Raw genomic sequence first — 26,239 nt, 5'->3', positions numbered from 1 at the left:
TGCATCCCCAGAGGCCCCGCCCCCCTCCATGCCCATTCGCTGCCCCCTGCCTCCCGCCTCCCGCCTCCCAGCTGCTCCTCCCTCCCACCTCCCCTTAAATGGCGGCCGCGCCTAAGGCAAGCCCGTCTGCGCCTGGACCGCACCCAGCGCCAGAACCCCTGGCCCCCGCACCAGCCATGAAGACCGCCAGCACCCTCAATGCTCTCAACTCAGGACGGACCCTCGCCTGCTGAAGGGCCACCCCGAAGCGCACCCACGGCCCCTTCGCCTGCCGGAACTGCAGCTTCTCCTGCATCGAAGACGCCGAGACACCCGCCACGACAGAACACAACCAGCTCCGATGCATCCTGATCAACACCCGCTCCGCACGCAAACACGCCGTCGAGCTCTGGGACCTACTCGACACCACATCACCAGACGTCACCTTCCTGACCGAGACCTGGATGAACAAAGCCTCCTCTCCAGACATCGCCATAGTCATCCCCGACGGATACAAGATCGCCCGCAGAGAACGCACCAACGGAGTCGGAGGAGGAATCACCATCGTCCACAAGAAGACCATCATGGTCTCAACAAACACCGACGACACTCTCAGCACCGCCGAACACATGCACTTCCAGATCCAAACGGACCCCAAGACCACCCTAAGAGGCACCCTCATCTACAGACCACCCGGACCCCGACCACAATTCTGTGACGCCATCGCTGACTTCATCAGGACGCACGCACTGACCTCCACCGACTACATCCTCCTCGGAGACCTGAACTTCCATCTGAAGAACAATAACAACAGCAACTCCTCCACCCTGATAGACAATCTCGCCAACCTCGGACTGGAACAGCTCGTCACAACGCCGACCCACATCGCCGGACACAAGCTCGACGCCATCTTCTCCTCACGACCCCACGTCTCCTTCAGCCACATCTCTGAACCCACCTCGACCGACCACCACTGCATCCACTTCACCTTCCGGAAACCCATCGCACATTACCGCACCCTACAGATCCCCCGTCGCTACTGGGGCAAAATCACCGAAGTACAACTACAGACAAACCTCGCACTCAACCCACCGACCAACCCCGACAATGGTGCGCGCACCCTCAGACAATGGATGGACGACTGCGCAACACCTGAGCCCCGCTGAAAAAACAAACCCTCAAAGACACCAGCAAGAGAGCCAACTGGTTCACCCTGGAACTCTTAGCGTCAAAGTGCACCTGCCGGAAGTTGGAGAACATATGGCACAGCGAGAAGTCGCCGGGCAGCCGCGCAGCCCACAAATACACCATCCGCAACCACCACCTCATCAGGACCACCAAGAGGACCTCCTTCAAAGACTGCCTCGACAACAATGCACACAACAGCAAGGAGCTCTTCAACGTCGGGAAGGAACTCTCCAACCCCAGCTCCAACGCCAACGACATCCCGCCGTCGCAAGCCCTGCTAGACTCCCTCGCCACCTTCTTCCACTGCAAGATCGCCGACATCCACGACAGCTTCAACCCCCGGACGACCCTAACAGGCCCCAACACGCCGGACCCACCACACCCCACCGACCACGACCCCCTGACAACCTGGGCCAACGTGAGCATCGAAGACACAATCAAGACCATGGGCACAATCCACTCCGGCTCGCCTTCTGACCCTTTTCCAACCCACATCTTCAACAAAGCCGGCAGCTCCATCGCACCCCACCTGCGCAACATCATCAACCTCTCCTTCGAGACTGCAACCTTCCCTGAGAGCTGGAAACACGCCGAGATCAACGCCCTACTGAAGAAACCCAAGGCGGACCCAAGCGAACTCAAAAACTTCCGGCCCATCTCTCTGCTTCCGTTCCCAGCTAAGGTCATCGAGAAGATAGTCAACATCCAGCTCACCCATTATCTCGAAGACAACAGCATCCTGGATCCCTCCCAGTCAGGATTCCGCAGCAACCACAGCACCGAGACCGCCCTCATCACCGCCACAGGCGACATCAGGATCCTACTGGACAACGGCGAGATGGCGGCCCTCATCCTTCTGGACCTCTCCGCACTGTTCTTGACAAAATACGGTAACGCCTGCTGCATCGCTTGTAATACGCTTGTATTTTACGCCTCTGATGCCATCTCCCTGCACTATTGCGTATTTTGCACTAATTATTAAATTAATTGTTTTTAAAATTATATTCTTATATTGTGTTTTTAATACTAAGTTTCAGCTTATCTGTCACTGCTGAAATCTTCATATAGATACTGTCCCTGACCCCGGTCCGTCAAGGCGTGTGCCGATTGTACGGAGGGTCGCCTAGGGGTCAGCAAAGTCAGCACAACTTCCGGTTTCGGGCAGAAGCTCGAGGTTGCGCTCTAGTCTTTTCCACACTTTGTCTATTTCAGTGGGGCGTGGGCGCGGACGCGCGCAGCACTGTTCTTGACAAAATACGGTAACGCCTGCTGCATCGCTCGTAATACGCTTGTATTTTACGCCTCTGATGTCATCTCCCTGCACTATTGCGTATTTTGCACTAATTATTAAATGAATTGTTTTTAAAATTATATTCTTATATTGTGTTTTTAATACTAAGTTTTAGCTTACCTGTCACTGCTGAAATCTTCATATAGATACTGTCCCTGACCCCGGTCCGTCACGGCGTGTGCCGATTGTACGGAGGGTCGCCTAGGGGTCAGCAAAGTCAGCACAACTTCCGGTTTCGGGCGAAAGCTTGGGGTTGCGCTCTAGTCTTTTCCACACTTTGTCTATTTCAGTGGGGCGTGGGCGCGGACGCGCGCAGCGGCGCGCCAAAGGCAAGCCCGTCTGCGCCCGTCCGCACCTGGTCGCAGCCAGCGGCCAGTAACCCTGCCAGTTTCCTGGCCACGCAAAGTCACATCTCCTTTCTCTGCTCTACAGATTCCCTGAATAACCCTCTCCTCAGGATTAGAGGACAATGGGTCTTATTCAATATTCGAGTGCCCAACTTAAAGACCTAAACGCCTCTCCTTTAAAGAGCACCTACATAAATGAAAAGGATCTGCTTCAATGCCCAGAAATTAGAAGTTTACCAGCTCAACCAACTCAATTACATCTGCCAGTCTAAAACCTTTGAGGAACTGTAAAGCTCCCCTTCCCTCACTGAAAACAATTTATTTCAACGCTCGCTCTGTCCCCAAACACGCTTTGGAAATATGGGATTTACTGGATCAAACTGACCCAGACATATGTTTCATCACAGAAACGTGGCTTCAGGAACACGCCAGTCCTGATTTGCACGTGGCCTTTCCGCCCGAATATAAAATTATGCGTACTGACAGGAAAGAGAAAAGGGGGGTGGTTTACTAATTGCCTCTAAACGCTCCTTAATAATCAATGTCTTGGAAAATGTTTCATGCAGTCAGATGGAAGTTTGTATTTTCAAAATCATTGGTCTCCGAAATGGGTCTTGGAGAGGAGCTCTGGTCTACCGACCCCCTGGTATAAAAGGTAATTTCTCTGATCAGTTAGTCGAAATGATTGCTCCACATGTCCTAGCTTCCGATAACTTTCTCCTTATTGGAGATTTTAACCATCATGCGGAATTGCTCCTCAATCCGGACACAGATAAATTATTTTCTAATATGAGCTCCCTTGGTCTCGTCCAAATGGTGGCGGGGCCAACTCACTATGCAGGTCATATGCTTGATCTTCTTTTTTCGAATGTACTAGAAATGGTCATTGAAACCCTGGAGCCGCTGTTATGGACTGATTATTTCTTATTGAAATTCGCTATTCCAACTATCTCTATAAATAAGCCAAAATCTGATTGTAACCAAGTACCCCACTGTGGAAATTTAGCTTACAAACTGAACATTATCTGCGCCATCTTGCCTCTCCTCAGCGCCACGCACAGCGAATGCACGGCCGCCATTTTAGGCACCCCACTCTCTCCCCACTCATTGTCAATCGCCAGCGCGGTCCCCTTGGCGCTGCGAGCATCCCCCGCGCGCTGGCCACCCCCGCTCTCTCATACAGGCCATAAACCCTCTCTTTCTGCGCGACCCTGCTACGGAACCACTTCCGACCGACAACCCATACATGGTCATGCCTCTCCTTTGATAACCCCCTTCCTCTGCGCCCCATTGTCTGAACTGGTCCCAGGCCATCACCTAGCCCTGCGGATGCAGTTTATTGCCCCTACTGTAAGGGAAACACCCCACATCAAAGGGATTACAGTAGATCAAGGCCCCCCACCCCCTGAGACCCGACCGGTCACACGCCCCCCAGGAATTGGCGGAATACCCTGCTGCGCAATAGCCATCTCCTACTGTGGGTGGGGTGGGAACTTCTACTGTATCTATGTGTGGGATCGGATCTGAACCGGGGCTTCAGGGGATATTCCCCCCGTACATCAAGGGAATCTCAAGAATGTACTATGTGTAATAAAGCAATAAACCAGTGTATAAGAGACCAGGTCTCAGAGATACAGTTAGAGCACCTCGTGACGATACCTTGCTGTCTGATCTGATGTGTTCTGCTCCGACGGAATAAAACTTTGTTTCCTGCCTTCCAGTCTCCGGCGCCTGCCTCTTTTATTGGTAAATTATCGAGTGGTATGAGAGGCGATTACCGCCGGGCAAATACTTGAAAGGTTATCGACTGAAACTGCCGCTACCATTTAACAATTGGCGCCCAACGTGGGGCCCATCAGCGACACGTGGATCCAGTGGGAGAGGTCCCGACGACAGAGTGAACGACTGCAACGATCGGGAGAGCTCCTGCCCAATAGACCCTCGTCTGGCAGCCGATCATCCGAACTTCACTGGTTCCGAGCAGACCTCTCTCGAGTGATCTACGGTCCTGACTGGGAACCATCAGGAGTGCCGCGGCAAATACGGAGAGTAGAGGACGATCGGACGCTGGAGGCGGAAGACGAGAAACTGTCCACGCGGTCCGGGTAAGGTCGTGATACACGACAAATTGAGAAATAATTGATTGATTGTTTGATGCTTTGGAAATACTAGTATTGCTCATTGATTGTTCTTTTTGAGATATTCGCTGTCTACAAACGGGGAGGAGTAGAAATACTCTCTCTCTCTCTCTCTCCCTTTGCAGATAGTGAAGGGTAGGTAACGCAGACTTTTGTCCCCGTTGAAACCCGTCGTGCCTATCTTTATCTCCCCATTGATTGATTGTCCGAACATTGATTGTTTTGAAGAATAGTGCTTTTTGAGATATTCTCTGTTTGCAAATAACGTAGAATAGGAATATTCTGTCTAGTCTTTGCAAATAGTGAAGGGTAGGTAACGCAGACTTTTGTCCCCGTTGAAACCCGTCGTGCCTATCTTTATCTCCCCATTGATTGATTGATTGATTGTCCGAACACTAGTTGTTCGATATTGGTTCTTTGGAGGTATTCTCTGCTTACAAATAACGAAGAATAGAGATATTCTGTCTAGTCTTTGCAAGCAGTGAAAAGATAGGTAGTGCTGACTTTTGTCCCCGTTGAAACCCGTCATGCCTATCTTCTCCCCACTGATTGGTAGTTGGTTCTGCCCGGACCGCTTATTAGAGGTGAACCACCCGGCTCCACTGGAAGGCACCCCTAATAAGGACATGTTCACTAAATATGGACTAGTCGCCGTAGCTTATAGCAAGCTGTGGCATAAATATACCAAGAAGGACCCCGAAAGTCAGTGGCCACTGATGGGATCCTTCGACGACCATAAGATAGAAGCGCTAGAAATAGCTCTGCGTAGCAATAAGACGACGCCTACTATGCTTGACAGTATCGGCATGTGGCGCAAAGAAGCGACGCAACGGAAAAAGAGGGAAGAAGTAAAAGCAGAAAAGGAATTACGAAAGGCAGCTCACCTTGCCGCTAGAAAGTTAGAAGAAGACATAAAGGAGAGAAGGGAAACTAAACTAAGACAGGAGCCCGAAACCTCAGGCCAGTACGCTGTTAGGACCCCTTCTTTGCTCTACCCTGAGTTGTCCTCCAAGCAGCGAACAAACGACGAGTTACTGTTAGGTCCCCCGATCATTTACATGCCCCCTCCGTATGCACCCTCCCAATCAATAGTGCAACACCCACAACCCCCGAACACGAGCGAAAGCAGTACAGGGGCCTCGGCCCTCACGGCCTCCGCGCCGGCTGAGCCTCTTGTGCCGAACCCAACGTCGACTACAACGCTAGACGACCATGAGATAGGAAAGAAAGAGTCCACCAGAATGAATCGATTAACTAAGGATGAACGAGCAGGAATTGACAAGATAGTAGGGACGCTGGTGGAACGAAAAGAAAGTGAGGAGTATATAACAGACGTGTATAACTCGTACGCCGACAGCCGCAGACGACACTTCGTCGTACGGCTCTGTTATCACGCCCTAAATGCATATGAGGATAGGTACCACGATAAAGGTCCCGAAGGCTTAGCGGCCCTATATAGGAAGGTAGACATTGGGGAAGAAAGAGAGGGCGATGTAGCGAACCTCTTCACTCGTACACTCGAGGTCTACCGACACCTTAAAGAACATGGACAGACCACCAAAACAGAAACCCCCATAGCAACTAAGCCCCAGGGAGGAAGGACCGATGCCATGATGCCCATTAAAGAAGCTGCCCCCTACTGGGTCCCCCCACGGGGTCAGGGAACACACGACGACATCAACCACCAAGATGCGAAGGGAAGGGTTGTATATAACTGGGTCTACCAGCCGTGGGACCGGCAAGATATTTTGACCTTTAGAAAGACTCTACCCGACTTGAGAAAGAACCCGACTGCCTTCTACACTGAATTGGGTACAGCCTTAGGCTCAACGATAATGACGTTCGCAGATATCGACTTGTTCTTTGGGCTATGCCTGCCGGCTGATGTGTGGAAACAAATCCGGAAAGTTGACCACGCTGAGCCGTTCGGATATACCTGGGTACAACTCGATACCATGGATAAACAGCGAGAACCAGGACAGAAACCCCCGAAGGCCATCTTAGAGCTCCCAGACAAGATTGTACAAAAACTGAAGACTCTAATCCCAGAAAGAAAGGTAGACTGGTCGATAGTGACGGCTTGCCGCCAGAAACCCCAGGAAGATGTGTCTGAATACTTCTCCCGATTCGAGACTGTGTTCTCCGATTACAGTGGCCAAGACATGACCACCGCAACCGGACATCACCTTTTTGTCCAGAATTATGTAAAGGGTCTGTCGCCAGAAGTTTCCCAGAAACTACAGACCAGCGAGAGTAGTTGGGCAGCCTCCAAACCCGCAGCAATTCTCCAGATGGCCCAATACTACGAAAACCAGAAGAACGAGAACGATAGGGCGTCAGAGAAGAAGAAAAAGGAATTAAAGGAGAGGGTGATGATAGCACAGTTGCAAGGGGTGACCATAGGAAGGGAACCCCCAAAAGAGAATTACCAACCAACCGCCCCTAGAAAGCTACCCCCTAGAGACCATACACCTACACCCTACAACGGACGGAGAGACTTAGATGGGAATCAATGTGCGTTCTGTAGAGGGTTCGGACACTGGAAATCCCAGTGCCCGGTCCTTCTGGAAAGGAACAAGAATAGGGACCCCAGAGACACAGCATATGACCCCAGAAATAGAGGACAGGGACGAGGGCACACGAACAACACCATCAACGACAGGCCAGGCAGACCAAACACCTTTGATCGCCCCCGACAAAACCAGTATCAGCAGTCCGACTACGAGAGCACCCATGACTTCGCATAGGACCGCCAGGGACAAGGGAGGGATCCAGTCGAACTCCGTGTTGACCAGCAAGGTCCTTACGTCACAGCTAAGGTCTTGGGCACAAAATCTCCATTCCTGGTAGATACTGGGGCGACACGTAGTGCGTTATCTAAACGACTGATTCCTAGGGCACCCTTGTCTGGCTCACACGTAACCTCAATAGGCTTTGACGGAACGCCCTCCACTAACCCCTTATCAGCACCAATCTCCTTTGACTTAGAAGATAACACCACTGACACGACCTTTCTGCTCTCCTCCAACACCCCCGATGCTATTATGGGGCTCGATTTGCTAAAACATTTTCGAGCCACCATCAGATGCTCCCCAGACGGAGTTCGAGTCATCCTACACGATAACCCAGATCTGTCCAGACCCTGTCACACACGGCGTATGCTCTCTATAACCGATGCTGATACGTCCCTACTCGACACATTACCTTCACATCTATGGGCTAAAACCGACTCAGATGTAGGGCGCATGGTGATCGACCCGGTACACATAACCGTCCGACCGGACGCAGTGCTCCCAAAGCTTCCACAGTATCGGATATCACCCGAAGGCGAGAAGGCATTGGTGGAAATCATCGAGTCCCTGGTCGAGGCAGGAGTGGTAGAAGAAGTAGTCAGTAATGTTTGCAACAGCCCTATCCTACCCATTGTAAAGAAGCAAGGCGAGGGGGATGAGAAAGCCTACCGTTTCATTGTTGACTTGCGAGAGGTTAACAAAGTAGTCATACCCCAGTACCCCGTAGTCTCAGACATCACCACCATCCTCACCCTGATTCCATCCACTGCCACCATCTTTACTGTTATTGACCTCAAGAACGCATTCTTTTCCATCCCCATCCACCCAGACAGCCGCTACCTGTTCGGCTTCACTTTAAAAGCCCGTTCGTACAGATTCTGCAGGGCACCCCAAGGCTACACTGAGAGTCCCAGTATTTACAGCCAAGCCCTCAAGAGACAACTGGATGCAGTCCAACTACCCGATGGAGTGGTGTTGATACAGTACGTCGATGACATTCTTTTGGCGGCCGACACCACTCCTCTTGCCGTCACAGCCACCATTCACCTCCTCCGCTTCCTTGCGGAGAACGTTCACAAGGCCTCCAGAAAGAAATTGCAATTCTGCCAGCCCCAGGTAACGTATCTAGGCCACCTACTATCCAAAGACGGGAGGAAACTTACCCCTGACCGAATTCAAACCATCCTAGAAACCCCTGTTCCCAAAACTCAGAAGCAAGTACGATCCCTAGTGGGCCTCACCTCCTTTTGTCGACAGTGGTTGCCAAACTTCAGTCTTACCATAAAGCCTCTGCTTTCCCTGCTGGCTAAGGATGTCCCCTTCCCCCTCCCCTGGACACCTGAATGTCAATCCTCCTTCAAAGAATTACGAGACGCCCTCTGCTCGGCCCCAGTCCTAGGAACCCCAGACTACACTAAACCTTTCTCCCTCTACACCCACGAAAGGGAGGGATGTGCGTTGTCTGTCCTAACCCAGTCCATAGGCCCTAAGCAACGCCCTTGTGCCTACTTCTCTGCCACTCTCGACCCCGTAGCCAGAGCTTTGCCCGCCTGTCTTCGAGCAGTAGCCGCCGCTGCTGTCTCTATCCGACAAAGTGAGGGGATCGTGCTCTCGAACCCCCTCACGGTATTGGTACCCCATGCTGTTGACACCCTCCTGAACCAAACCAAGACTCAACACCTGACTAGCGCACGACTGACCGGTTATGAACTGACTCTGCTTGCACCCCACATCACATTGAAACGATGCACCACTCTGAATCCAGCTACACTACTGCCTCTCCCTGACGCTGACCCCAATGCATCCCCTATACATGATTGCGTGACCCTCACCGACGAACAAACCAAGAGTAGGGTTGACCTCCGGGATACTGCCTTCCCGGACCCTGACGGAGAACTGTGGGTGGATGGCTCATGCATCAAGCTCCCCGATGGCACCACCTCAGCTGCCTATGCAGTCACCACAGCCCGAACAGTTGTTGAGACAGCCCGCATCACACAGCGATCCGCACAGGCGGCGGAACTAATTGCTCTTACACGAGCTTGCATCCTGGCAGCAGGGACAACCGCAAACATTTACACAGACAGTCAATACGCCTTCGGGGTAGTTCACCACTTTGGGCTCTTATGGAAAGAGAGGGGATTCTTGACTTCTCATGGCACACCCATCCTGCATGGAGATCTAGTCTCTGCCCTGACCGAAGCAGTCCTCCTCCCCACACGGTTAGCTGTGATCAAATGCCAGGCACACAAGAAGGTGACAGACATTATAGGACAGGGAAATGCACTAGCTGACATTACTGCCCGAACCACAGCCGAGAATAGGTCCACGACCCGTGTGTACGTGACCAGGTCACAAACTGAGAAATGGAAGGATGCTAGGGAAACAATTAGGGATATCCAACTAGCCAGCACACCACACGAGTTAACTGAATGGGCCCGGGTGGGATTGAAGGACGATGACGGTTGCTGGCGAACCAAAGACTTGAACAAATGGTTGTTACCAGATTCATACTTGATCCCCATGCTGACCATGGCACACTCCCCCGCACACATAGGGTCTGCCCCCATGATCGAACTCATCTCTAAAGTCTGGCACAACGACAAAATACCAGACTCAGCCAAACGTCTAGTCCAACAATGCCTAGTATGCCTCCAACACAACCCTGGGAAAGGAACTGCTGTACCCCGGGGAGGGTTTGGGGTCCCCAATCACCCCTTTGAAGTCCTACAAATGGACTATGTCCAGCTAGAAAGGTGCCAAGGTTTGAAGTATGTTCTCGTCATTGTGTGTGCCTTCAGCAAGTGGGTGGAAGCCTACCCAACCCATGACAACACCGCTATGACTACCGCAAAGGTACTACTGAAGGAATTCTTCCCCCGATACGGCCTTTGTCGAATTTTGTGGAGCGACAATGGCCCCCACTTCGTAGCCGAAGTTATCCAACTCATCTTAAAAGGGTTGGGTGTAAAACAGAAGTTCCATGCGGTTTTCCATCCCCAATCTGCAGGCCTGGTTGAACGACACAATGCCACATTGAAGCTTAAGATAGCAAAAATAGTCGCCACCACAGGGCTAAGATGGCCAGACGCTCTCCCACTAGCATTGCTATCAATGCGTTCCACCCCCACCAAACACCACTTAACCCCCTACGAGGTCGTCTTCGGGCGGCCCATGAACCTTTGGACTGCACCAAAACCGACATCCATCCACGACGTCCCGGACGTCCTCATGTCTGATTATCTGTACAATCTAACTAAAACGTTGTCTATCATCCATCAGCAGGTGCTACACGCCATTCCCGATGTTTCCAGGGGCCCCGGGCACGACATCCAACCAGGTGACTTCGTCTTAGTGCGTAACTTCCAGCGCACCAAGAGTCTGGAGCCCCGGTGGACGGGCCCCCTGCAAGTCCTGATCACCACCCGAACAGCTCTTCGAGTGGAGGGGAAACGCAATTGGCTGCATGCACACCACTGCAAGAAGGTATCACCGACCCTGACAACCACGGACAACGTCACCACCCAAGAGGAACTTCTGAACAAAGACCGACCATCCCTGAGCCGCTGCCCGGATAAAGAGACACTTGAATTGATTGAATATCCCGATCCCACTGTGCCATCCAAAGAAGGGTATAACTTGCGACGAAAGGAGAGAACTTCGGCTAAGCAGACCACAGGCTAAGTGGAAATCTCAGAGCGGTAGCCTAGTCACTTCAAAGGCCACCAGGAGAGAAACTAAGCAAAGTCTGTGGTTCTGCCCGCTACCGAGTCTCTCGAAGGTGATGGAAGCGCCCGACATGAAGGTGATGGAAGCAACCGGACGTCCGAAGATCCCCTACAAAAACCCAAAGACTGACCGAATGCACAGCTTTAAGACTATAACTCTTTTTATTACCCTTCTCTTTTGCCTTCTCCTCATGGTCACCTTCTGGATCATGGAGGAGAACACACCCGCTCATAAGACATTGCTGACCATCGTTCAACCTACCACCACGAAGGAGCACCATCTGATCTCACTTTCACCCCAACTCCGAGAAAGGCGTAAGGAGTTCTGGAATAACTCTTTTGTGCAGTTGCTCCACCAACACAATCTTGCCACCAACGCCACTAACTGCTGGATCTGTGGATTGCTACCACATGCCACTGGGCACTCAATCCCTTTCATCCCTTCACCTTTTTCTGTCCATGGTTCCTGCCTCGCCTGGCTGATCCTTCTGCAGGAGAGCTACAAGGACAATGCCACTTCCGGCAGAACCATGTCACACTTCTACCATGGGTTCTGGATGAACAAAACTGGTAGAACTTCCGCCCTCTTCTGCCCTCTGAGATCGAACACTTCCTTTCACATGGACATCCCTGCCAAAGAACGAGTTGAAATGCAAGTGTTCAACAATCCAGCCAGACCCACCTTCTCTTACCTCCGAAAACGGACGGCTGCCACCCTAACAGTGGCCCTGTCCGTCATCAACATCACTGGATCTGTATGCCTCGAAGGCCTGGGGGCACAGCTGGTGGGCCACAGCTCCTGCCTCATCACCCGAACATTGGATTCAGTTGACCCACCCACCTTTGTTGCCTCCCCGAATATGTACTTCGTCTGTGGTACTAAGGCCTACACCTGGCTCCCGAGAGGTTGGGGAGGCATTTGCTACATTGCCTTTGTCCTTCCTCCGACGTATGTGGCCCCAGCAAACCATCACCGACAGAAACGGGCCAAAGACATTGTGCAGGCCGACTCCACCGGAGCACAGTTCATGGACGCAGTCAAAGGCCTTGTTCCACTCTGGGGCCCAATGGCAAACAGCCGTGCCATCCGCCACTTAACCCAGGCAGTCGAAACGGCAATGAACATTACGGCTGGCGCCCTCGCCAACAACACCGCCGTGCTCCAGGCCGTCCGCTTAGTGGCCCTTCAGAACCGCCTCGTTCTAGATGTGGTTCTGGCTGATCGTGGAGGAGCATGCCGCATCATTGGGTCCAGCTGTTGTACCTACGTACCAGACAACTCACCCTCAGTCTACAAAGCAATTGAACACCTCCACAGACTGTCCACAGAGGTCCATCAAGAGCAAGAAGAATGGTCGCTGGGGAGTTGGTTTTGGGACGCTATTAAAAGTTGGGGATGGAGGCTGTTTTCATTTATCCTAATACCGATTGTGATACTATGTGGATGTTGCTTGGGGATTCAGTGTCTGCCACCTTTATGTTCGCTTTTTATGAACTGCATCTGCCCTAAGACTTTGAACTTTGAAACAGAGCGGATGAAAGCCCTTTATGAGGTGGAGGTCCGTAGTATTATGGGGATAAATCCGAACTAGACAAGCTGGCGAGATATGTTAAAAGGGAGGACTGTGGAAATTTAGCTTACAAACTGAACATTATCTGCGCCATCTTGCCTCTCCTCAGCGCCACGCACAGCGAATGCACGGCCGCCATTTTAGGCACCCCACTCTCTCCCCACTCATTGTCAATCGCCAGCGCGGTCCCCTTGGCGCTGCGAGCATCCCCCGCGCGCTGGCCACCCCCGCTCTCTCATACAGGCCATAAACCCTCTCTTTCTGCGCGACCCTGCTACGGAACCACTTCCGACCGACAACCCATACATGGTCATGCCTCTCCTTTGATAACCCCCTTCCTCTGCGCCCCATTGTCTGAACTGGTCCCAGGCCATCACCTAGCCCTGCGGATGCAGTTTATTGCCCCTACTGTAAGGGAAACACCCCACATCAAAGGGATTACAGTAGATCAAAGCCCCTACTCCCTGAGACCCGACCGGTCACACGCCCCCCAGGAATTGGCGGAATACCCTGCTGCGCAATAGCCATCTCCTACTGTGGGTGGGGTGGGAACTTCTACTGTATCTATGTGTGGGATCGGATCTGAACCGGGGCTTCAGGGGATATTCCCCCCGTACATCAAGGGAATCTCAAGAATGTACTATGTGTAATAAAGCAATAAACCAGTGTATAAGAGACCAGGTCTCAGAGATACAGTTAGAGCACCTCGTGACGATACCTTGCTGTCTGATCTGATGTGTTCTGCTCCGACGGAATAAAACTTTGTTTCCTGCCTTCCAGTCTCCGGCGCCTGCCTCTTTTATTGGTAAATTATCGAGTGGTATGAGAGGCGATTACCGCCGGGCAAATACTTGAAAGGTTATCGACTGAAACTGCCGCTACCATTTAACACCGTAGGCCCTGGCATAAAGTAACGTCGCTGCTATTCGAACAGAACTTCTGCCCCTATTCCTTAGATTCCGCAGCTAGTGTTAATCACGCTGCTGTGCAACTAAATAACGCAATACTAACTACACTTGATTTTATTGCCCCGGTCCGGAACACTAGGTCCAAGAATCGAACCTCTTCCTGGTTCACGGATCATCTAAAAACTACTAAAAAATCTGTGTCGCTCCGCAGAAAAACTGTGGCAGAAAACAAAGAACTCCATAGATCGTGAAAATTATAAAAAACAACACCATGGTTATATGCGCAAAATAAAACTAGCCAAAAAAACGCATTTGGTAAACCGGATAAATATGGCAGAAAATTCCTCTAAAGAACTATCATATCCTCAAAGAGTTCACCCCTGTTGCCAATAAACCTACTGTTCCCGTCTCGCAAAATTGGACGGATTCATTATCAGAATTTTTTGAGGAAAAAATTCTAAACATTCATAAAACCTTTTCTATCTCCCTAGACCATAGGTGCATTGAAGAACCTCTGTGTACGTCACTTGATCAGTGCAAATTTCTTACCGACTTTAAGGAGTGCGACCTTCAGTCTGTCACCACGGCCATGTTAAAAATAAAACCTGGTTCTCCCGCTGACCCTTTCCCCTCCAAATTCTTTTCTATTATGGCCCCTACAGTTCTACCAAGGTTGGTCAGTCTATTCAATAAATCCTTGGCCGAATCGGATTTCCCATCATGCTGGAAGACAGCCAGGATCAGACCAATCTTGAAGAAGCCTTCGGCAGATCCTGAAGTACTTTTGAACTACCGCCCAATCTCCCTTCTACCTTATTTTGGGAAAATACTGGAGTCCTTGATAAATAAACAGTTGGTGTGCCACCTTGAAAGTCACGGACTTTTAGATCCTTCGCAATCCGGTTTCACAGTGGCACACAGTACTGAGACTGCTCTGGTTGAGGTCACTGACAATATTAGATTAGTCTTAGATAAACATCAGTCAGCTATCCTCGTTCTGCTTGACCTGTTGGCAGCCTTCGACACCATCTCCCATCGGATTCTTGAACGGCGACTCTGGGAGGTTGGTGTCAGGGGACAGGCCTTGAAATGGTTCAGCAGTTACTTGAAGGATCGCAATACTATTGTCCAGATGGGAAACACCACCTCTAGAGAACGACCAGTAAAGATGGGTGTTCCTCATGGCTCTATTTTAAGTCCCACCCTTTTTAATCTCTACATAGCCCCCCTAGCCACAGTGATAAGATATGGTTTCGATGTCATATCCTACGCTGACGATACACAGATTCTGGTCACGTTAGGTCCTGACCCCAACGAAACTAAGTAACGTTTCATAGACTGTCTGATTCATGTGGACAAATGGATGGTATCGAACCATCTCCAGTTAAATGGGACCAAGTCTGAGATCATGCTCTTCGGGAAAGCGATTTACCACTGGACTCAGGACTGGTGGCCATCTAGGCTTGGTACATGTCCCCCCCACAAGAATCTAGTCCGAAACCTAGGATTTTACATGGACAATTGTCTGTCCATGAAGAGGCATGTGAATCATATTATTGGTACCTGTTTCGGTGTAATGCGGGGCCTTCGCAAAGTTTTTAAATGGCTTCCTCTCGAGGCCTGCAGACCCCTAATACAAGGTTTAATAATTAACAGAATGGATTATGGCAACGCCCTTTTGCTATCAATCAACTCTGATCTCTTAGACAGACTCCAGGTCCTTCAAAATACCGCTGCTAGGTTGGTCCTTGATCGCCCCATCGGCACACTGTCTGAGCACCCTCCACTGGCTCCCTGTATGGAAACGCACTCTTTTTAAGACCCTATGTCTGACACATAAGCATATGTATGATAAGGGTCCAAAGTACTGGTCGTCAAAGTTACGATGGTACCAACCTGCTAGGGCACTGCATTCTAGCAACTCTGCTCTGCTTACCCCCCTAAAAATTCGTACTGCTAGACAGGGGGGACGCGCCTTTTCGTTACTGGCCCCGGCATCTTGGAATAAATTGCCTTACGAACTTCGCAACATGTCAGACCATAGCTGTTTCCGTAAGAGGCTTAAGACCTGGCTCTTTGGAAATTAGCCTCTGGTTCCGTTTTAAATTGTTTCAGAACAGCCTGCTAGCGCCATGAGACTCGAAAGAGTGGTATGTGCGCGATATAAGTACCTCTGACTTCACTTGACTTGTCCGCCGCCTTCGACACCGTCTGCCACCGCACACTACGCACATGACTCCACGACACAGGGATCCGAGACAAGGCCCTGGACTGGACCTCCTCCTTCCTCTCCGGCAGAACCCAGAGAGTACGCCTCCCCCCGTTCCGATCCAAAGCCTCCGAGATCATCTGCGGCGTCCCGCAGGGATCCTCCCTCAGCCCGACGCTGTTCAACGTCTACATGGCGCCTCTCGCACGCATTGCCCAACATCACGACCTCAACATAATCTCCTACGCCGACGACACGCAACTGATCCTCTCCCTTACCAAGGACCCCCTCACCGCCAAATCCAACCTCCACCAGGGAATAAAGGCCGTCGCCGACTGGATGGAGGATAGCCGCCTTAAGCTGAACACAGACAAGACGGAGATCCTCATCCTCGGACCCAATCCCTCAGCATGGGACGACTCCTGGTGGCCCGCATCGCTGTGGACACCCCCCGCACCTACCAACCACGCACGCAACCTGGGAGTCATCCTTGACTCGAAACTCACCATGACCAAACAATTCAACGCTGTCTCCTCCACCTGCTTCAACACCCTCCGTATGCTCCGCAAGATCTACAGATGGATCCCGACAGACACAAGGAAAACAGTCACCCAGGCCCTAGTCAGCAGCAGACTCGACTACGGAAACGCCCTCTATGCCGGAGCCCCGACCAAGCTCATCAACAGACTGCAAAGAATCCAGAATGCCTCTGCACGCCTGATCCTCGACGTCCCGCGACACGACCATATCGACCCCCACCTGAGGAACCTGCACTGGCTCCCCGTCGACAAAAGAATCTCCTTCAAGCTCCTGATCCACGCACACAAGGCACTCCACAAGACCGGCCCAGCCTATCTCAACAGTCGACTCTCCTTCTACGTACCCAACAGGAATCTCCGCTCCGCAGACCTCTCCCTGGCTACCGTCCCACGCATCCGTAGAACCACACCTGGAGGCAGATCCTTATCCCAGCACGCCACCAAGACCTGGAACACCCTCCCCCTCAAACTACGACAAACGGAGGACCTTCTAACCTTCAGGAGACGACTCAAGACCTGGCTGTTCGACCATTAGCAACAGCACCCCCCCACTCCCCACCCTCAGCACCTTGAAACCCTTGCGGGTAAGTAGTGCGCTTTACAAATTATTTGATTGATTGATTGACAGCGAGGCGAGTAAGAAATGCCTGATAAACCTGCCTCCAAAATGGGTCTCCGTCCCTCCAGTCCTCTCCCCTCCCTCTCCTAGGTTTGCGGTCCTTGCTTCATACCCCTAATGAGGAGCAAGACTACATGAAGTGATTTGCCCCAAACTCTTTTTAGGTTGAGTCTGGGCAGCGCATGCGCTGCTCTGCAAGGCATGCTGTATTTGAGTATAAACTTGGTGTTCCAGCCATACTTTTCATTGGTTTGTGTCATTGTCCCTTGTAAATGCTGGCTTCTGATTTGTTAATGGGCTTTTTAGTCCCTCCTTAGTACAGGCATGTCTTAATTTTCAACCTCCCATGAGGACTGGCCCTTTTACTTCAGTTGTTACATGGTTTGTCTTATAGAGTCTTAGTGCAGGCATGACATACTTTCCTGCAACTTTTAGTGCGTCATGCACGCTTTTACTTTCCAAGCAGCCTGGGACAATGGCGGTCGAGGTCTTGTATTTACAAGAGTTTGAGCTATTGGCATTGTAAATGACAATGCCTTTTGTTTGTGTTCATTATCCAAACAAATCAATAAAAGGGATTGTCCTTTACAATGCCAATAGCTTAAACTCTCTCAAATGCGAGACCCATTGCATTGCAAATGCTTGTTTTTTGTTAGGCACGAGGAGATTAACTGATTTGCCCAGAATCACAGGATGTTCAGCGTCATTGCTGAGACTCCAACCCAGTTCCCCTGATTCTAGGTCGACCACCCTAGCCGTTAGGCCAACTCCTCTCCTCCATTATTATCAATAAAAGGTTGGTTCTTAAAAATACGAATCACAGCAATGGTGGCCTGCAGCAGTCAGCAGACCACAATGTTTATGATTGCTTTTAAATAAAGCAATTTTGTTTTGTTTTGTAATGTTTTCTTAAGCAAAACGGGATGTGTTTAAAAAAAAAGTGAAAGGATTTACAAACAATTTATTAAACTAGGCAGTGGTCCCTAGAAATATATTTTTGTCAACATTCCAAAGTGGAAACGATCTTTGGGGTGCAAATGGGGTATCACTACTTTCTGAGTCGCAAAATATTCACGCTTTGCAACCGGATTTCAGTCATAAAACATTGTCGCATCCCATTCCGACTCGCGTTTTGGAAGGGACGTCCTAAATACTCCCCTTCCAAAGTTTGATTTGGTGTGTAATCACAAACTCAAATTGAGATTTCGTAATGTGTTACCGAATCGAGTTGGGCTTGGTGCATACAAAATGTCACTTTGCAGCCACAAATGGTCCAACTTTGCAAACTGGACCCTTTGCAGCCACAAATAGCCTTAAAGCACAGCACTATTTTCTTTTACACATGCTTTTCACAGTAAATAGGTCAAGCCTACAGGGTTTGTCTGAATGTTTCATAATAAATAGATCAAACCTATGAAGTCTGGTATGACTTTTTCCCAGTGGACCCGTGAAGCCTATATCCTTTAACATTGGCTTTACACCTTACACAGCAATGGCCTGCTTAAGTGCACATAAACTGGCAGCCTTCATGCATTCAGCTATAACATTACAAATATGTAGAAAATATAGCTGGCAAAACAATATACAACTCCTCTCAACGGGGCCTAACAGGAATAATCACATTGAAAACCCCCCTGGGTTTGTCAAAGGGGGTGGTCAATGACAAAACCCCTTCCTACTACGGTAATCTGTGAGATTACATGTAATAACATATCTGACTGCAGCCTCTAGCACAATGTGATTACAACCAACTTTAAAAAAAAAAAACGTTCATACTAAGCAGACCACATCTACGGCATTCGACTTAACGTTCCCAGTGCACCAACCAGGCCTAGAACTTGTTACCATAACCAACTCAGTCCTACAGTATTCAGCATAAACCTTTCCACAAAGCCACCGTCGGGCACACAGTCATACAATTAGAAGAGTATACAAATTTGAAGTTGGCAGATTAAAGTACTGTCTCTGCTAAGAGGACCCAACAAGGCCTCTCACAGCGCAAACCTTCTATGTCCACGGCTTGTCTCACTGGATCACCAACACCAAAACCCTTGCCTACTATGGTAATCTGTGAGATTCCATGTAACAAAACTAATATATATATATATATCTATATGCAAGCTTTAATTTAGAGTAATAATTATTCCCATTTAAATGTCTATTGGCTTTAGCATATGCTTTTTACAATAGATGCGTCAGGGCTGGTGCATTTATCACAGCATTTCATACCACACATTTCAGGCCAGTAGCCATAACCTCTGGATTGCCACCAAAATTCACTCAGTCCTACTGCATTGACTATAATGTTTGCCACAAGTCAAAAGGGCAATACACTCAGTCTTTTTAGGGGGGAGGGGGTGCTAGTGAGAAGCACCGCTCCCGCGTTTGCTGCAAGGGGCCATATCGCAGCACTGCTGCAAAACCGGCCCCCACCCCTCCGGGAAAACACCCTGTGCCTGCTACAGCCAGTCCAGCCCTGCTCTCAGGGATCTAAGAACATTGATTGACCTCGCATAGAGTGGTGAGGACGGAAGTGTAATATGCGTGGGCTAGTTGATTCTTGTGCTGTCATGGCCGCTGCTTACTAAGCGCTACATCTCGCACATGTGGAGGGTGGGAGTCTGGCTGGGATCTGAGCAGTGACCGGACCAGGGCTTGACATACTGGGGCTCGTCTGCCTGTAGGCGCTTAGGGGGCGGGGGCACAAATCCCTGCTGAAAAGTGTTGTCCTCCCTTGGCCTAGAAGTTAGTTCAAATCTGGGCATTTGAAAGTTTCTGTAGTTTCTGCTCAGGATGCCAACCAAGCCTCGACCCTTCTCTCACTTTCGAGGTGTCTTTGTCTAGCGGGGGGCAGCACCCCTGCCTTCCAAATGGCTTCTGTCCACTGCCTGTGGCATTAACACCCTTAAACAGTCTTTTGGCTAAGCTTTTGGGTCTCCCTTGCCTCTGTGCCCTAGCTCCGTGAAACCTTTTTGGTGTATCTGCGCTTTATAAATATGTTGTAACATAACATTCGTGACCATTACATGTATATCCTTGTTTTGGATACATTGGAAGCAGTGAATAAATGAAAAACAAGTTACAAAAAAAAAAACATTCTTGACCCTCACTCACGCAATGCATGTTTACCTTGTGTATGCTGCCATATGGATTACTGGGTCTTCTCTGATTACCCTCTTTTCCCTTGCCCCCGTACACAGCCCCCATCTGACTGAAAATGCGCTTCAGCGCCCCAAAAAAGGGGTACGAAGCGCTAAATCAGTGCTTCAATACAATGGTTGGAGGATTTCGTCACCCCCTTTGTCTACGATAGCCTAAATGACAACTTGTACCCACGTAATCTTAATTTACTGTTAGTTACTGTATTTTTTAAAATCTTGATTTTTATTAAGAATATGTTTCGCGTGACTGAGACATCAAACTGCTGCTGTCTGAGGTGTAGTTAATTTCCTTTTCTACTTTACTTATGGATGTTGTTGGACTTGGCCCTTTTGGCAGGTTCATCCGTAAACTTGTTGCCTGTCTCCTAGCCTTTTCCCTGTGTAGTGTTGGTGGTTTTAGGCCTTTGGGCACTTTAGCACTGTGGCCCAGTGTAAAGTGCATGCGCTCTCTGAGTGTGTGTGGTGAGATTGGCCTGCCCTCCCATAGGAATGAATGGGGGATATGTGTGTCCATGGTAATTCCTGGTATGAGAGGAGTGCAGGGGCGAGTTGTATGAGTTCGTGAGAATAAATGCGGTGCAACGGTGTGCGCAGATTTATGGTGACTGGTGGAGAAGTGCCAATTTTAGAAGTTGGCATGTCTGTCTGCTCTGTGTCTGCCTGCCTGATGTGAATTGCAAGTCTGGCTTGTGAGTGACAGGAGCTGAGGGGTGTGGGTGGCTCCAGGAGGGGCAGGGTGAGTCAGCTATGCTGAATGGGACACCTGGAGGAAGAGTGGTGGGAGGAGTAATCCCCTGACTCTAAATGGGATGGTGCTTCCCTAGCACAATGTTGGCTCCGCCCCCTGTGGTGTGTCTGATCACTGAGCCCCCACCGGACAAAGGGGAAGAGGAGCTGGGTAAACAGACTGCTACAAATCCCCCCTGAACCAGTTGCATCTGGTTTTCCCCCAGCCCGGTGCCTACAGACAAAAGAAAATGTGATATAAATATAGGGGCTGTAACCCCATGAAAATGTTCTCAGTGTTGTGCTGTTCCTGACTTGAGGGGGGTGCCTGCTCCGGCTGGGCTCCAGGAGGAACCGCCACTAGGGACTGCCTCCCTGCTGGATGGCCCTGTGAGCTGGCCTGTCTGAGCCCAGCCTTTGCCCCCCCTTCCTCCTGAAGGGCTTTCCCTGGACTTTAGCGCCTGTGAGCGCTTTATTTTGCATTTTGAAGAGCGTTTATTTTCTTGCTCCCAGAGGAAACAGGAGCGTGTGGGGTCTTTGGAGCACAAAGCTGCACTTCATTGGGAGGGAACCCCCGACGTAGGGATTCCCCCGGGCTTTGTGGAAAAGCGGGAGCCCACCCCGCATTCGTGCCGCTCTGATGTCTTCTTAGCGTGAGCCCACCTCGCATCTGTGCTCCGCTAGCGGGAGCCCACCCCGCATTATGGCCGCCTTTTGAATTAAATTCTGCAAGTGGGTGCCCACCCCGCATCTCTGCAGTGAAATCACCGCCGTGGCCCGGCAGAAGAAGCCCCGACCCAGAAGCCAGGCAGAGTCCGCCTGCTTGGGGTTGGGGCCGGAAGCAGACGGAAGGTAGCGTGTGAAAAGCAGGGCTCCCGTGACCGGTGAGAGCCCTGCTGTATCCGCCTCCTTGGAGAAGTCCCGGCCCCCAGAAGGAGGACCGGGTGAAAAGGAGGACCAGGTTAAGTGGAGAACTGCCCGAGGAGACTGGAGGATTCGGGGAGCCCCGCGCGCTGCTGCGGGAGAGCAAGATCAGTGTGGAAGGGGAGACCGGAGCCTGGCGGGCTCCTCTTTTTCGCACTCCTCTTCCCCAGCGAGTGACCGCATTGGAGAAGCCGTCCCCTGTTAGTGGAACCAGGGAGAGGTAGGAAGGCTCCCAGGTGTCCAGCTGACCGCTACAAGGAACCACTCAGTCCCCATGGAACGGTGAGTGGGGCTGAAGCAGGAGTGTTATTGGCACCAAGGAGCTTGTAGGAGAGCACTAGGGAACAGAGCCCCAGGGCAGAGGGGCTCCCAAAGGCGTTAGGTAGCGCCCCCGGGTTGCGTGCCTGATTTCTGCACTACAAGTAGTCCCAGGTGAGAGGAGCTCCCCGGGGCACATTGTCGGTGCCCCCCCCTGTGGTCGCCCCGGTGCGGCACAGTGGTGCCAGTTCTGCCAGGGCCATTGGTGTAGAGTCTCAGGGAGGACTCAAGGCATGTTAGGGGCAGTACCTGTTGACTTCCTCAGTTGCGCCGCCGTAGCGGGCAACTGCAACGATTGGGCAAGTTTTGTTGTAGAGAGCCCCAGTGGAGGCCCTGGAGGGCACAGTGAGTGCCATTGCCCACATTTTTCTCCCCAGCTGCACTGCCATTAGCGGCAGCTGCAACGTTTAGGCCCTGTGCTTTGCGCCCCTTTGGAGTTTGCGGCATTTGCAGCTAGGCCCTGACATTGTTGGACATAGGGTATTTGAGCCCCGGTGAGAGGCCAGTCGGCCTGGGGCCAGTTCCAGGTTGTGTGCCCCCGATTGGGGCACACTGTGTTTATGATGATTATTATTCTAATGTTTTTATGCACCATGATTCTTGCCTAATGTGCTTTTACGTATGCGGTTGGTGCATAATGTGTGATGCTAATGAGGTCTGGGCCTAATGTGGTTCTATGCCTAATGAGATTCAAGCCTGATATGATTTAGGTGTCCCATTTTTATGTTGCAGGATAATGCTGAGTACAATGTTTGCCAGTAATTACTGGTTGTGATCTACCTTCATTACAAGTTCTACATTTACTCTTTTCACTTTGTGATGGTCCTGACAGTGGCCCAATTGGCCCTGTCAGGTGTATATAGTCCCCTGTAAATACTGCCTGGTGCCAGTTGGCACCGTGTACATTGTGTGATTACTATTCTAATGTGTTTCTGATAATATAAAGGCTATTTTTTATATAACCTTGTGTGGAATTTCTTTTGTGGTGTGCCAAGTGTGTTGCTGCTGTGTGTGTGCGTTGCACAAACGCTTTACACATTGCCTCCGGGATAAGCCTGACTGCTCTTGCCAAGCTACCAAGGGGGTAAGCAGGGGTTATCTTCGGCGTGTGACTCCCTTGCCCTGACTAGAGTGGTGGTGTCTGCCTGGCTTTGGCGCAAGCCTTAGCCAACCAGAGATCCCATTTCTAACAGATGTGTTAAAAGATGACAAGATCTCGATATTCCGGTTTCTTCTTTTATTCTATATGGTATCACCACCAACATGCAGCCTGCCAGTGCACTCCCAATATCCAACTGAGTCCACTGGACACACTCCTTGGAGCCCACAAGCGTCCTAAACATTAGCTGAGCAGGTGCACTTAAAGGGGTCAGTACATAACCACAACAGACCCACCTTACTAAAGTAAAAGCAGCAACAACAAGAAAAGCAATAATACATTGAAATAACAACTAAATATAAAATAAAAAATGAGAAAGCCAGATAACAGATATAGTTCTAAATGACTCCAATGGAACACTCTCCTTGGAGCCCACAAGTGATATAAACATTAGCTGAGCAGGTGCAGTTAAAGCGGTCAGTACATAACCACAACAGGATGCTTATATGAACCTATTTTAATGTAAGCTACCATAAAACAAGCATTTCCAATGCAATTGGTCTCGCCTTTGCGACCTTAAATGTATTTAGCTGTGCAGCACATTAGCCTGGGTGCTGAAACATCTACTGTTCTTTAACATGGAGGGAAAGTAAGCACCAAACTGTGTGACATGCCCGGTATGGGAACACATGGAGACAAATATTGCCTTTCAGCGGGAAATGGTATAGCCCAAAGCTCTGTTTTTAATATAAAATCAGGGCCTTCGGTGGTTATATCACTGAAAATACAAGATTTAAAAAAAATATTGTTGTCTAATGGTGCTCGTGGAAGATAATTTCTATGGACTGGAATCTAGATAATGCTAAAGTGATTCTGGTATTTTACTGAGCTCTGCTGGGCGTTTTCTATCAGGAAAGTTAAATAGAGGCTCTACTGGTCGTTTTCTATCAAAACAGTTAAATAGAGGCAGTTGAACAAGCAGAAAGCAATTCTGGTATTTTACTGACCTCTACTGGGCATTTTCTATCGAGACAGTTAAATAGAGGCAGTAGAACAGAAAAAAAGTCCCTAAGCGGAAGTAGACAAGTCCTAGGGCTGATCTCCAGAGCCCACTAAGTACATACACATATAAGTACATACTAAGGTATACACAAGAGGTCTTGAACGCTCGATTTAAAGATCTGCTTGGTGGGGGCCAGCAGGTGGTCAGTGCCCTCACTCTGAGGGCAACCAAGAAGAGAGTATCACACGGGACAATGGGTCATTGGTCATTAGAAGGCCCCTGAATAAATATATCAATAAGAAAAATAAGCATGCATCAGTAAACCATGTGACGCTGCTGTGTAACTCTCTTGTGTCTGTTCTTCACGCAGAGTTCAGCGGGGTGGAGTTTCAGACATGGACCACTGTTACATCTCCTGGTTGGTCCATGACCACAGCAAAGGCCATCAGCGGATGGAGGGGGCAGTCGGCCGTGCTACCTTGCAACTTCACCTACCCAGGCGACGCCTACCAGGGGGCCGTAAAGGCCATCTGGAACATGGACCAAGGGCAGGATTCCCCCCAAAAAATTATTTTTGAGTGCAGCGTCCAGAACAGCACCATCAAGGTACACCAATGGGACGCATGTATAACCGGAGATGACCAGTACCGGCTGGTGGGGGACCCCCATCAGAACGACCTCTCCCTGGAGGTCAGAAGTCTAAAGCTCAGCCAGAGCGGGAGCTTCTACTGTCGCGTGGAGGCAAAGGGCAAATGGGAAACACAATATGGAACCATGCTGTCTGTGTACGGTGAGTGCTCGCGCTCATGCTGTCTGTGTACGGTGAGTGCTCGCGCTCACGCTGCCTGTGTACGGTGAGTGCTCGCGCTCATGCTGTCTGTGTACGGTGAATACTCACGCTCACGCTGTCTGTGTACGGTGAGTGCTCGCGCTCACGCTGTCTGTGTACGGTGAATACTCACGCTCACGCTGTCTGTGTACGGTGAGTGCTCGCGCTCACGCTGCCTGTGTACAGTGAGTGCTCGCGCTCATGCTGTCTGTGTACGGTGAATACTCACGCTGTCTGTGTACGGTGAGTGCTCGCGCTCACGCTGTCTGTGTACGGTGAATACTCACGCTCACGCTGTCTGTGTACGGTGAGTGCTCGCGCTCACGCTGCCTGTGTACGGTGAATACTCACGCTCACGCTACCTGTGTACGGTGAGTATTCATGCACATGCTGTTTGTGTACGGTGAGTACTCACACGCATACCACCTGTGTATGGTGAGTACTCACGCACATGCTGTCTGTGTACGGTAAGTACTCTCACGCATGCCGTCTGTGTACGGTGAGTATTCGCGCTGTCTGTGTATGGTGAATACTCACGCTCATGCTGTCTGTGTACGGTGAGTACTCACGCTGCCTGTGTACGGGGAGTGCTCACACTCATGCTGTCTGTGTACGGTGAGTACTCACGCTGCCTGTGTACGGGGAGTGCTCACACTCATGCCGTCTGTGTACGGTGAGTACTCACACTCACGCTGTCTGTGCACGGTGAGTATTCATGCTGTCTGTGTACGGTGAGTGCTCGCGCTCATGCTGTCTGTGTACGGTGAGTGCTCGCGCTCATGCTGTCTGTGTATGGTGAATACTCACGCTCACGCTGTCTGTGTACGGTGAGTGCTCGCGCTCACGCTGTCTGTGTACGGTGAATACTCA

At 50.5% G+C, this 26,239-nt stretch overlaps 1 protein-coding gene across 3 annotated transcripts in view; it reads left to right on the top strand.

The window, feature by feature from the left end:
* Positions 1-26,239, top strand: part of LOC146863674 (sialic acid-binding Ig-like lectin 15) — a 179,306-nt gene that overhangs the window by 84,085 nt on the left and 68,982 nt on the right. For all 3 annotated transcript variants that reach the window (XM_085627794.1, XM_085627792.1, XM_085627793.1), the window contains exon 2: positions 24,911-25,330. In XM_085627794.1, coding sequence (XP_085483920.1) covers positions 24,911-25,330 — 420 coding nt within the window. The remainder of the gene's footprint in view (positions 1-24,910; positions 25,331-26,239) is intronic.

The sequence above is a fragment of the Triturus cristatus genome, chromosome 2_1 (assembly GCF_964204655.1).
Source record: "Triturus cristatus chromosome 2_1, aTriCri1.1, whole genome shotgun sequence".
In the NCBI taxonomy this organism is placed as follows: Eukaryota; Metazoa; Chordata; class Amphibia; order Caudata; family Salamandridae; genus Triturus; species Triturus cristatus.
Note: the sequence above shows the minus strand (reverse complement) of the source record. Positions and strands in the feature narration are given on the sequence as shown.